Source organism: Anomaloglossus baeobatrachus, chromosome 2, assembly GCF_048569485.1.
Source record: "Anomaloglossus baeobatrachus isolate aAnoBae1 chromosome 2, aAnoBae1.hap1, whole genome shotgun sequence".
Classification (NCBI taxonomy): Eukaryota; Metazoa; Chordata; class Amphibia; order Anura; family Aromobatidae; genus Anomaloglossus; species Anomaloglossus baeobatrachus.
Genome location: NC_134354.1, coordinates 499,001,828 through 499,015,424, shown reverse-complemented (window position 1 = coordinate 499,015,424; position 13,597 = coordinate 499,001,828). Strand labels below are relative to the sequence as shown.

General features: G+C 41.9%; 1 protein-coding gene across 11 annotated transcripts in view; it reads left to right on the top strand.

Moving 5' to 3' along the window:
* Positions 1 to 13,597, top strand: part of DMD (dystrophin) — a 4,177,531-nt gene that overhangs the window by 3,935,669 nt on the left and 228,265 nt on the right. For all 11 annotated transcript variants that reach the window (XM_075336500.1, XM_075336497.1, XM_075336505.1 and 8 more), the window contains one exon: positions 11,987 to 12,048. In XM_075336500.1, coding sequence (XP_075192615.1) covers positions 11,987 to 12,048 — 62 coding nt within the window. The remainder of the gene's footprint in view (positions 1 to 11,986; positions 12,049 to 13,597) is intronic.

Here is a 13,597-nt window from a genome sequence, read left to right as displayed (position 1 = left end):
CACAGCCCGGCCCCGTACCAGAGAACAGCAAGTCCCAGGAGACCGGCGATGGAACAGAAGGTAAGGTGATAATAATTTGTGTGTGTTTGTTTGTGTGTAGAATTGGCACAATAGGGGACCAGGATGGGACATTTAACAAGTTGTGGAACGAATTTTCTGCATTGCAATGATTTCCTATGGGAAATCTTGCTTTGCTGATCGAGTAACTTGGTTAACAAGCACACTCCCAGAACGGATTGTTCTCGTTAACCAAGGTTCCACTGTATTATATTGAGCTTACTGTCCCCTTTAGAACTTTTCCAATAAGAATGGATGTCCAAGGCAGGGAACCCCTTTCAGGTTTCTCAGTTAGTGCATAGTAGGTTGTTCTTGGTATTTTAAGTGTGTGTTTTGGTATCCGCTGGTGGTTGATTGGCTGCATTTGCCAGCTGATGCCTTCAGGTTGGATATTACACTGGAGCGTCAATTATATGCATACATACTTCAAACATTGCCCTTTCTTTCCTCAATGATCATTTGAGTCCAGTGCATGGGTTAATGTTTATTACTTAGGCTAAGGTCACAAGAGCTCATATATCGGACGAGTGCTATCCAACTATCCAATTTTATGTATTTTTTTATTTTTATTTTTTTTTTTTTTTTTATTGTATAGCCCTCGGACCAATGTTATTCAATGAGGCAGTGCTGATGACAGATTTTTTTTTTGTCACTAACAAAATGTGTCTGTGGCAGCATGGAAAACATTGGACTTCAGTCGGATGACATCTGAGTGCAGGCCAATTTCTGCAGACTCCCACAATGGAGAAGATGGAGAAATTTTGTTCTCCATCTTCTCCTAAGTGTCCTCCGAATCTCTCGTCTGATAATCTGAGAGAATGTTATCACATTATGCTGAATTTTATAATCCGAGTATGATCGGAGTGTCATTAGCATCGGTCCGATGACAGAATCTACAGTCCTATGACCCCGGCCTTATTGTGAACACTAGTATGAATGATTTTAAGCTTTTTCCTATTCCAATCTAATTTGTGTTTTACATTGTACTTAATTTGTTAGCAAACCTGGACATGGGTCCTCACCTGCGGGCCGTGAGTCTCCTCTGCAGGAGACTGCAATTGCTTGTGGCCACAATTTGGGCTCAGGCAGTTGCAGTTTCTCGCTGTGTTCTCCTTGCGGAGAATACTTGCGTCTCCACAGCAAAGAACTGACATGCTTGCAGCTCTGAGAGCTATATCACAGGTCAGTTTACGCAGCGGGCCGTACATGCACTGTGGGCATGGGATTTCTAGAAGTCCCATCCACTATGCTTGTTCTGTACAACACAACATTTTGGACGCAGCTGAAACATACTGCATCCAAAATGCTGCAAACCCTGATCGTTGGCACATAGCTTAAGAGCTCGGACTCTTTTTCTCCCTCCAACATCATCTGTCAGAAAAAGTTGTCAGGTTCCATATAACGTCTGTCTGCCAATACTAGATACCTCTCTTGAGCCAACTTTCAGTTGACTTACTTTACACCAATAATTGCACCTAAAAATGCCAATAATAAATCTGGCACATTTCTAGACAAGTACAATAATCGTGAACATTTCATGGAACAGACTGGTACAGAAAGAGAGAAGGCTCAAAGTCTACAGGGAAGGGTAAGGATACAGTAGGTGAGGATAGAGCGGGTTGTGTGACGCTATGGTGGACTGAGGGCTACTGCAGGTTGTATGCTTGTTGGAATTGGTAGGTCTTCAGGTTCCTTTTGAAGGTTTCCACGGTGGGCGAATGATTAGATGAAGGTAGTGATGATAGATGAACAAGTGCATCAGAATAATTTTGGTCTAATTCATTGCAGTACACTTGTAAGATGCACACTTTGATGAAGCATGAGATGACAGATTGACACAAGCAGCAGAGGGGAGAGAGATCAGTTCATGGGAAAGTAGAGTGATTTGTGCCAGAAATGAGGGGAAGGGGGTGGGCATGTTCTCCCAGGATTCTGCATGCCCAGTAGTGAATGTCGCTCCATGTACGAGCATTTCCTCAGGGCATTATTTGAAATGGTGATGACGTCACTATGTGGCAATTTGCTGTTCATGGATGGCCATATTCGATAGCCCTCTGTGTGGCTGTATAGGAAAGATAAGGGGGTGAGATGGCCAATGCTATTTTCGAAGAAAAATAATAGGACTCCCTACTGCCTATCAGACCGCACATGGAATACACTAATGGTTTTCTTTAATTGCTCACAAAATCACTTTTGATTGGCAGACCAGTAAGGGATCATCTGGAGAGCGGATAAAGTGCTCTAGGAATAGCCTCATCAAATAAGCAGCAGGAAAGCAATCTGCCCGTATATTATCTCTGTAAAATGGCCCTTTCTTGGCTGTGTGCTCTGCTGGGCACCTGGTAGGTAAGTAACAAAGTGCATTATGCCCCACGGGTTGGGGGTTAGTATGGCACAGATCTAATATGGTACTTGTGATCATAACATATAACTGCAGTGGTACAGATATATTACTATGCTGACGCCTATTGAAATTACATTTCATGAATGACTTTCTCCCAGCCTGCTAATATATCCTACATAGGCACTTTGGAAATAATTCAAAGGGGTTAAAAAATAACATTAAATTTACTACAAAATGTGATATTTTCATTTGTTTTTCCCTTTTTATATGGAATAGCATACTACAATGGGTGTATGGTTCAACATTTTATGATATCTGACTAAAATGATTTAAGAATTACAATGATGAGCTAAAGGGTAACAATGTTTTGACCTTTTGACTTTCGAACTCCATATCCCACCATCCACGACGCTGAGTGTGAGACTGCCTTCGTTTTATAGACAATCATTCGACGATTTCATTTAACTATTTAGCATATGATTAGTTATGCAAATTCTTGTTATATCATTGCATTGTTACTGTTTTGCTTTTAAAAATCAAATTTTTTTATTTTGTAAATCTACCTTTTGGCTTTCAACACTGTCAGAATCCCTCTGGGCATGCTCTCAATCAGATTCAAGCATGTCTCGACCGAAATATGATCCTAGGTCTATTTTACAAGTTCCCAATGTTGATGCACACTGGTCTACTCACTTGGGTATGTATGCAGATTTTTCTTCAACTCTACCCATAAGTGTGGGATTAGGTTGCAGTCTGGGGACTATGGGAGCCAATACAGCACCTCCACTTCATTGTCATTGAACCATTTGTTCGCCAATCTCGACGTATGTTTCTGGTTGTTGTCCTGCTGGAACACTGTATTGTCCTTCTCATACTCCTAGTACTTGAGTGAAGAAACGGGGGCAAACATACCATTGGTGCACCTGTGCAGCCGCACGGGGTCCAAGAGGTAAGGATGCCCGTTTCTCTCAGCAAGGCAGGTGGAATTGTGCATTTTTGATGAACCCTTGGACTGGAAAGGGCCACTATATTTTTCTTGCACAGGGGCCCCTTCTTGTCTGTGTCCGATAGTGTGTGCAAAGTAACTTGTTGTGTAAGATACTTGCATATATATCTCAGCATTGAGACAACCATTGATCCTGGTCAAGTAGCCAACACCTTTTGGCTGTGGAACAATCCCATATCATTAGGCTATCTCCACCGAGCTTGACAGTTCCTTCAATTACTCGATCCATTATCCCCTTTTTCCCTTGTTTCTTCCAGACCCATTTGCACCCATCAGAGCCTAGTCTATTGGCTTTTCTCTCATCACTTCAAATCACCTGTTTCCATTGTTCTACTGTCCAGTGTTTGCACTTTTTTGAAAACTTGAGTCAACGCTTCTAATGATGATATTGAAGTCGATGCTTCTTCACCTTTTTTTGGGCCACCATTTCATACTTGTGTATCGTGCATTGCACGGTGCTTGGATGAATGTTTGTGATTTCTCTATTACAAAGCAATACTGGCTACCTCTACTGCTCTTTGTCACTCCAGAACTGAGAGACCATGTGATTAGCCGACTTCTTGTCTCCAATATTTTGCCTGAACGTCCACCTCTTGGCTTTTGAATGGATGGACAGACTTCATTTCATACTCTTCCAACTGTCATGGCACTCGCATAATGCAGTTTGGCATTTTTCTTTGCGGAGAGACCGCTATCGATGAGCTGGATGATGCTGTTACTCTTTTCTTGGGAAATCTTCTTCATGGCTTCTCCTAGATTCGAACTAGTGACCTTTCACTTGTAAATCAGCCTAATAACACACTGAGCTGTTAAAGAATGTGAGAACAGGTTGTAATTTTGTAGTATGTAGGAAGAAAAAGATTTTTCAACACCAAAAGCAAAACAGTAACAATGCAATGCAATGACAAGAATCTGCATAACTAATCATATGCTAAATGGTGGCAAGTCGAATTTATGTATGAGATAGCCAAGATGATTGTCTATAACATCAAGGTAGTCTCACATTCTAAAGCCTGTTATACACATCAGAAAACACAGACGTTCTTTACTGACGTGTAAAAAACGCCTATATCCCTCTGTGTGCCATGATTTCCGGCACACGGTGGTTGTCCATGTGCGATCCGTGATCCGTACTCTGTGATTGCACATGGACGTATGCTCACCTGTCCCATTCCTGCTGTCCATGGTGCTGAACTCCTCGGCTTTGCAGCATCTGCCCACCGCTGTCGGCACTGGCTGCATTCATGAATATGCATGAGCCGGCCAGGAAGCTGCAGAGAGCACGGGCTGCACAGAGCGTCGCTGGAAAGGTGAGTTGAAATTTTTTTTTATTTTCAATGTCCATTTTTCTGGTATGGTTTTACGGATCACACCATAGTGTCGTCCGTGGGATATCAGGGATGCCAGAAAAAAATGGACTTGTCTCCGTGCAGCAATCACGGACATGCGTGTATGCCGCACGGAGATACAGTCAGTGAAAAATCACTGATGTGTGCGCAGACCCATTGATTTTAATGGGTCTACTTATGTCAGTGATTCTAGTACGTATAAAAAAAAAGCACAAACGTACCAGAATCACTGACGTCTGAAAACAGACCTAAGATGTAGTGGATGGTGAGATATAGAGCCTGAAAGTCAAAACTTCAAAGCATTGTTACCCTTTTGCTTGTCAGTGTAGACCAACCTTGGTTTTAATAGTTAAATTCTATTTCTAGCTATGAAAAGTGCCTGCGCAGTCATATAAAGAGGGGTTTGAGACGCCTATCTTGTAGCCTATTTTCTGTTTGATAACTACCAGTTGGTATAAAAGAATGTAGTAGATTGATCTAGACCGCCCCATTGTAGCAGGGGAAATATTTATCAGCGGGGTACACAACCTGTTGATGAATCTGCCAATATCTTAACAGCTATTTCCATCCCAGTAAGGGTATGCTGTTACTTTCAGATTTACAGAGCCACATCGGTAAAGCTGATTTCCAAGGTTTTTTTTCAGCATGGAGTCGCCCCAGCCATCCATGTGCCATAACTTTCTGTGACCGAAACAACCCTTTTTGAGAGCTAACTATAAAAGATTTGGAAATACCGTACTTTTTAACACTTTTTAAGGCTTGTCGTTCCCCATCCTGCAAAATTGACATTTTTAGCAGAATACATTAGTTACTTAATGTAATTTTATTCTTCTTCCTCCTTAACATTCCCACACAGTAGAGAAGTGATGCCGCAAAAATGCATTTTTCTGCAATTGCTTTATATTCCGTTCTGTATAAAGGAGCGCAGCTGAATTTAATCTCCTAATGTTGGCCAAAATGGCCCCGTCACAGTAGAGTAACAGGTAAACCACTACTACAATGCAAAATCTAGCCTATGGAAGGAAACATTTTGACAACTGACTAACTGTTCGATTAATCTAAACAGGCTTATGTGGCAAGTAGATGAATTTCTGCAAGCCACATCCTGATCAATTCCATTATTTTTGCAATTTAATCTTCTGCTTGTAAATTCGCCCTAAGATCTTCTTCCTATGAAGAATATTTGCTGCATTTTTGACAATGCGTATTTTCAAAAAACACAGCATGTTTAAAGCGCACAAATCACCAGGATTTTCCTATATAACCTAAAGCCAGTGCTATACTGGCACTATCATGCTCATTATATGCATATGTTTAGTTGTCAGCTTGGATGTTTGGGTTTTGAATCACAAGCAAGTAAAGTTTGCAAAATCATCAGCTTGTTGAGTGACAGCAGCTGAGGATCAGCTGATAGGGGGAGGGGATAATTATGAATACCCACCCCAGCTGTTATTTATGCTAATTCTATTATATAATTGACTTAGTTTGTGACTAAAAGGACCTGTGCTGATGTCATACCCATGTGACCAGAAGGGGCGGGGCCTCAGCCAACAGAAAAATGTTGCTTCCTGGTATCAGCTATTTTGGCTGAGGCCCCGACCCTTCTGGTGACATGGGTATGACATCAGCACAGGTCCTGTTGGTCACAAAGTAAATCGATTGTATAGTAGCATAAATAACAGGGGGAGGGGATAACTATGAAAACCCACCCCAGCTATCGGCTGCTGTCACTCAACAAGCTGATGATTTTACAAACTTTAGTTGCTTGTGTTTCAAAATCTAAACATCCGAGCTTGCCACTACAGGTACGTATATAATGAGCATGATAGTGCCAGTATAGCACTCTCTTTAGATTATATAGGAAAATCCTGGTGATTGGTGTGCTTTAAGCAAAGTGAATGCAATATATATAAATCTACAACATATCAATTCCTCTTGCATTAATATGCTTTTGATTTGTGGATTTTCTCTGTAAACTTGAAAGAGATGAGGAAAATCTACAGGTAAGAATTATGCACATGCATTTTTAGTGCGATTCAGCAGCAGAAACGCACTCGGGATACAGAGAATCCACTAATTACGTTATAAAGTTTCAATAATGCTAAACGTCAGGAAGTATCCGAAACAAAGGTGTTTGTTTTTTTTTTGCTTGTTTTTTTTTATATTTACTATATGACAGACGAAAACCACATCTGAAATAAGTTCACTGGGACAAATGTATTCTTGCAAGACGTGATTGTACAGGGAAAAATCTGTCCCGCTTCCAACACAGAGTGGCCAAGCGTTGCGGCTACCCGGCCTTTCTGGTGTAAAGCCATTTCCCTACAGGCTTAAAGCCATGTGCCCACGGGAGCTTTTTGCTGCGGAGTTTGCCGCGGAAAACCTGCGGATTTTTCTGGATTTTCCAGATAAATCCGCAGGTTCTAGCATGTACAGGCACTCCCCATGTTGCCCTATGGGACATGGGGAGTGTCTGTGTCCACGCTGCGGAATCTCCTGCGGAGATCCCTCAGCCGCACCTAACTGCATGTCAATTATTCATGCGATTTACATGCGGAGATCCCGGCCCTCCGCTATGGAGATAGAGGCCGGGACGTCCGCAGGTAAATCGCGTGAAACTCCGCATGTTTCCCGCAGCTATTCCGCTGGAAAGTCGCAGCTAAAAATAGCTGCGGCTGCCGGCGGGCAGCTGCGGAAAACATGCGGCCGTACCTGCGAATATATCTGCAGGTACGAGCGCCCGTGGGCATATGGCCTAATTGTACAAGGAACAGTGGCACTGAGCTGTTGCGGTTAAGTCAAAAGATGACTGCTGTGTGTGAACGCAGCTTTAGTCCTTTTACAGGGCAGATGGATGGCCATTGAGGAGTACTTGTTGACAGCTTTGGAGTCTCCTATTCTTATTATTGATCCATGTGGGCGAGCATTTCCCTCCTATCATGCATTTTACACATTTGTCGGGAGAACTTCTCATTTACACGAGAAAATGTGCTAGCAAGACCATAATATGCCAACGTAAAAGATGCGATCAACGACGAGAGCATTGTGTTGCTTAATCATTGGGCAATGACCAGTAATGAATGATCGTTCAGGCAGTCACTGCCCGTGTGAAAGTTCCCGAGGTGTCGGGACAGGAGTACGTCAGGGGTGATTAATTACAAGTGGACGTGTCAGTAATTATGAGAGCCCCGTTAATTGCCTTCTGCTTTGACGTGATCTTGCACAGCAGCTGGTCTGATGGCATGGAGTACGATGCCTTCAGCTGAATTGTACACTGTATTAGCTGTGGCAGAGTGATTGCAGTTGTGTGCATAAGCCCCTTTGTTATAACATGTCTCGGCTTTGTATGTACATGTGTTTTCACATCCGAGCCCCAAATCGTAAGCGGCATTTCCTTACTATATCCCTAGTATCCCACCCTGATAAGATTGCGGGGCAAGCGAGAAGTTTTCATTCCTTGCCACTGCCTGGAGAGTTTATCAGCAGAAAACAAGTTGCACAACGACACTTTAATCTTGTAGAAATCGAACAGATGTGGAAGGAAACACGGCCTGAGCATTTGAAGTAAAGCGGGTCTATGGACCATCATTCAACCAGCGCTGGATCTTTCACTACACAAGAAAGTTTTTCAATCCCTTCCAAAGTTTTATGTTATCTTTAATGTGTTCTTTAATAAAAGCTGCTAGGAGTTCCTATATATCATGCCTATTGTTGTACTTATCCACACATTGAGTCATTTTTCAAAGGTAATAACCGTTCTAAAACCTTACCAAAACACAACCCAGCTCCAAGTGATAAATGGAGATACTTAGGGCCGGAAAACAACCTATCAATGTAATTGGCTCATACGGGGAGACAAAATAAACGATTAAGTTGTAATAAAACTTCAGCTTGGCTGCTGTGGAAAGTCAATGCATTATCAAGCGGAGTCATCAAAATCATACTGATCGTCTATATGTGTCATGGCAGCCATTACTTAACATCACGTTCCTCTATGGATTAATGTGTGAGGGTCTGGTGACATCCTCTGTTCTGTGCATATTAGTCACCGTTTCTATCAAATACACAATTCTATTATTGATCCTATAATATATATACAGAGCTATGCGGAAGTTTGAGCACCACTGGTCAAAATTACTGTTATTGTGAACAGTTAATCAAGTTGAAAATGAAATGATCTCTAAGAGGCATAAAGTTTAAAGATGACACATTTCCTTTATATTTTAGGTAAGAACAAAAAAAAATATTTTCATCTTTAACATTTTAAAAACTACAAAAATGAAAATAGGCCAATGCAAAAGTTTGAACACCCTTGGAGATTTGTGCCCTCAGATAACTTTGACTATCATTTCAGACCTTAATTAGCCTGTTAGGTTTGTGGCTTGTTCATTATCATAGTTAGGAAAGGGCAGGTGATGCAAATTTCACAGCTTTATAAAAACCCAGCGTCCTCTAACCTTGTACAAATAAAACAGCCATGGGTTTTTCAAAGCAGCTGCCTAGCACTCTGAAAATCAAAATGGTGAAGGCCCACAAAGCAGAAGAAAGCTAGAAGAAAATAGCAAAGCGTTTTCAAGTTGCCCTTTCCTCAGTTCGAAAAGTAATTCAGAAATGGCACTTACAGAAACAGTGGAGGTCAGGATAAGGTCTGGAAAACCAAGCAACATTTCTGTGAGAGCTGCTCGTAGGATTGCTAGAGTGGCAAATCAGAACCTCCACTTCACTGCAAAAGTCCTTCAGGAAGATTTAGCCGACTCTGGAGTTGTGGTACATTGTTCTACTGTTCAGAGACACCTACAGAAAAATGGCCTTCATGGAAGAGTCATTGAAGAAAACCTTTCCTGCGTCCTAACCATAAAATTTAGCATCGGAAGTATGCAAAATAACATCTAAACAAGACTGATGTATTTTGGAAACAAGTCGTGTTAACTGATGAGGTTAAAATAGAACTCCTTGGCCACAATGATCAAACCAAATGTTTGGGAAAAAAAGGAGACAGAATGTCATGACAAGAATATCTTGCCAACCATTAAGCATGGGGGTGGATTAATCATGCTTTGGGTTGTGTTCTATCCAATAGCACTGGGAACATTTCACGGGTAGAGGGAAGAATGGATTCAATGAAAGTTTAACAAATTCTTCAAGCAAACATAACACCATCTGTAAAAAAGCTGAAGTTGAAAAGAGGATGACTTCTAGAAAATGGATAAGGATCCTAAACACAATTCAAAATCCACATTAGCCTATGTCAAAAAGTACAAGCTGAAGGTTTTATAATGGCCCTCACAGTCCCCTGATCTGAACACCATTGAAAATCTGTGGCTAGACCTCAAAAGAGCAGTGCATGCAAGAGGACCCAGGAATCTTACAAAACAAGACGACTTTTCCAAGGAAGAAAGCATGAAAATCCTTCAAACAAAAAGAATGAAAAGACTCTTGGCTGGCTACAAAAAACATTTTGATACTTGCCAAAGGGGGTGCTGCAGGGTACTAACCATGCAGGGTACCCAATATTTTGCATTGGCCAACTTTATTTTTTGTTGTGAATTTATAAATGTAAAATATATATATTTTTTTTATATACCGTAATTAGAATATTTTTTTTTTCTTTTCTAAAATGCAGAGGATATGTGTTATCCTTAACTTTATGGCTTTTACAGATAATTTCATCTTCAACTTGCTTAATTGTTCAGAATATCAGTAAACTTGACCAGGGGTGCTCAAACTTTTGCATGCCACTGTATAAGCCCATGTTGTATGTAGAAGACCCCAGGTAGTGGCACATGGCATGCTTTTAGCTTTGTAACATGGCTCCATTTGCATCCATATAGTTTGTGTACACAGCTTAGTGTGGAGGTCCAGAGGAGTGGAGGTGCGCATTCTCGTCCTTTGCTCCATGCATTGTCTATGGCACTGTTGTAGACATCTTAGTACAGTGCTCAGCTATTTCCATTGGCCCCATTGATTGACAATGCTTATGTTCACACCATTCAAGTCAATTTCTGGGGCTCCCAGTGGTCAGATCCCAACAATCAGCAAGGTATTCCCTAGCCTAATGATAGATGATAAAAATACTTTGAAAAGTCTTTTTGAGCAATGCAGTGTTGCACAAAAATATGTATTATTTTTGGCGTTTTTATGCTAGTTTGAAGCATCTCTGTTAAAATGGAAATATGAAAAAAATTGTGGAGGGGATGAGAGAGAGGACGTGGCTACAACCGCCTGTCAAATTCAGAAACCGTGCTGTTGCCCCGCCTGTCAAATTCAGAAACCGTGCTGTTGCTTTTTCTTATGTCAGAAGAGCTACCCCATCCACTTACCGGAGTAGCATATTTAGTGAAGAACAATGGAAACGCATGCCTCTGAGGAGATGTTCCTAAATTCATGATGTGAAGTGCTTCTTTTAAAGAATTTGGGCTCATCATACTCCAGTGAACCGTTCATTTAGACTGACATGCTTTTGCATTCTGAATGAATCGGCCCCAAGTCAACTTCGTCATACGTTACAACTCGACAGTATGTGAACGCAAAGACTTGTTGACTGGTAGAACTCCCTTAGGTATCCAGTTATGACGGTAGAAGTGGCCACAGCCAGGAAAACTATACAGTGGAGACCTCCTCTGAGTTCTAGGTGTACAGTTGGTCTGCTTGTGCTGGTCTACACTCTCCGCCTGCATTCATTAATGGTTCCATGCTGTTTTTAGGGTTCTGCTGGATTCTTTTTAGGTGTATGAAATTCTCTCTAGTAACAATCTATTATGGTACACTTTCCTGTACGTCAGTTGGGGCAAATCCTGAGTTGACTATTTATTTTTTTTTACCAGCTTGTAATACTTTAGAAGGGCTCTAATTTAGTTTTCAGGTCTACAGTATTTTCTGCATTCTTGGTATATGTTGTCTGAAGTCCAGAGTTACTTGGCATTTTGTCCATGCACATGGCATTGCTGCATACATGGGCTCCTCAAAATTTAAAGACCTGTAGGCACGATACTTGTATTGCTCCCGGGGCCATTGCACAGCAATATTTTTCCTGAAAGCCTTCTGTACTATGGCTTGCATGCGTTTAGAGATCTCTTGTCTGGTCACTGAGGCACAATGTATTGGTAAGCTAATACCACTCTATTAAAAATTATGTAGCCTGGACACATAATGTATAACTATAATGATATCTTTATTTAACAAATGGTTTGACGCAACTGGGTAACATTTTGTCTTTTTCTTTCCTTGCAGTCATGATACTCAAACAACCTGCTGGGATCATCCCAAAATGACAGAGCTATACCAGTCTTTAGGTAAGGATAATATCAAATAAAGTGGAGCTCAATCTATGTGTTTCTTTATGTAAAATATAATTTCTTTTTAATAAAAATCCATTACTATGGCAATCTCTAAAATGAAGAAGTTTAACTGATAAAGTGTAGCTTCCCCTCAAATATTTTTTCTACCCAGACCTACTTTGTGTAAAAACCATTACTGTTCCCATTTACTGCCATGTTGTCCTTTCTTTCTATGGCTTTGTGGATTGCATCATAATTAGAGTTGATCGAACCCGCCAAAAACCGAGACCGGTGGATCACTGCCAGATTTTAAAACGAGTCCAATAAGCTCCGGAATCCAGTGCCCATATAAGTCAATGGGGACCAGAATCCAGAGATTAAAAACGTTTGTGGAGGGGATAGGAGGGTAGGAGCGAGCGCGGCATACTTACCGAGGCTGTGTCATGGCGGCAAACCAATCACAGGCGGCAGGACAACCGGTGGGCGGGGAAGCAATGCATGTGTCTGCGGGTCAGTATGGTGAACGTGCATAGGTTTCAGAAACACATGCACACTCCTGTCAGAAGTGTACCGCTATGCCAGTGATGCGCTGTCAGATTGTGCGAGCCTGCCATGACCTCACCCGGCACAGCCTGCCGCTGTCTGAGCGTGCATGTATCTAGACACACATGCACACTCCTGTCAGAAGTGTGCGCGGCAGTGCTGCGTTGTCAGACTCGGGAGTCCCTTGCAAGTGTGACTGCGACCTAAGAAAAACCGCATGCATATTTATTTATTTTTTTTAATTTAAATAAATAATTAAAAAAAAAAAAAAAAAAAAAGACGTGTGGTCCCCCTCAATTTTCATCCCCAGCCATAACGCTGGCTGGGGGCTGGTATTGCAAGCCTACAGCCGCCCGGAATTGCTGCATCTATTAAATGTGACAATCCCAGTGCGATATCTGCTCTTCTCGATTGCCCTGGAGCCGTGGCAATTGGGGTAATAAGAGGTTAATAGTAGCGCACAGCTGCTACTAAGCCCTAGGTTGTGATGGCACAGGCGTCAGAGATACCTGCATCACAAACCTGTAAATGAATGTAAATAGACACAGAGAAAAAAATCTTTTATTTGGAAAAAAGTACAAAACGCACACCCTCTTTCACCACTTTATTAAACCCCAACACCCTGCAGCTCCGGCGTATGCCACATGAGGTCCTACAACGACACATCCAGCTCTTCTACATCTCACAGCTAGCAGCCATAGAGAAGACTGCCAGCTATGAGTGTAGCTGAGCCGTGATGACTGCAGGCAGATACTGTCACAGGCTGGGGGGCACGTCAGCCTGCAACCAATCAGACGAGAGGATGGCCGGTGGGTGGGGAAAACATGGAAAGCTGTGGGATAACATGCACAGTACAGGAAGTGAATGCACGACCCGGAAGCAGTGTCCGGCCATGACACCGAGTCTCAGTAAGTATGATACTCTCACTTATTTCTTCTTTTGTTTATTTTATACTTTAATTGCCGAATCCGGATCGTGCACCCGGAATCCCGGGCCCGGCACCAAGATATCGTTGAAACCG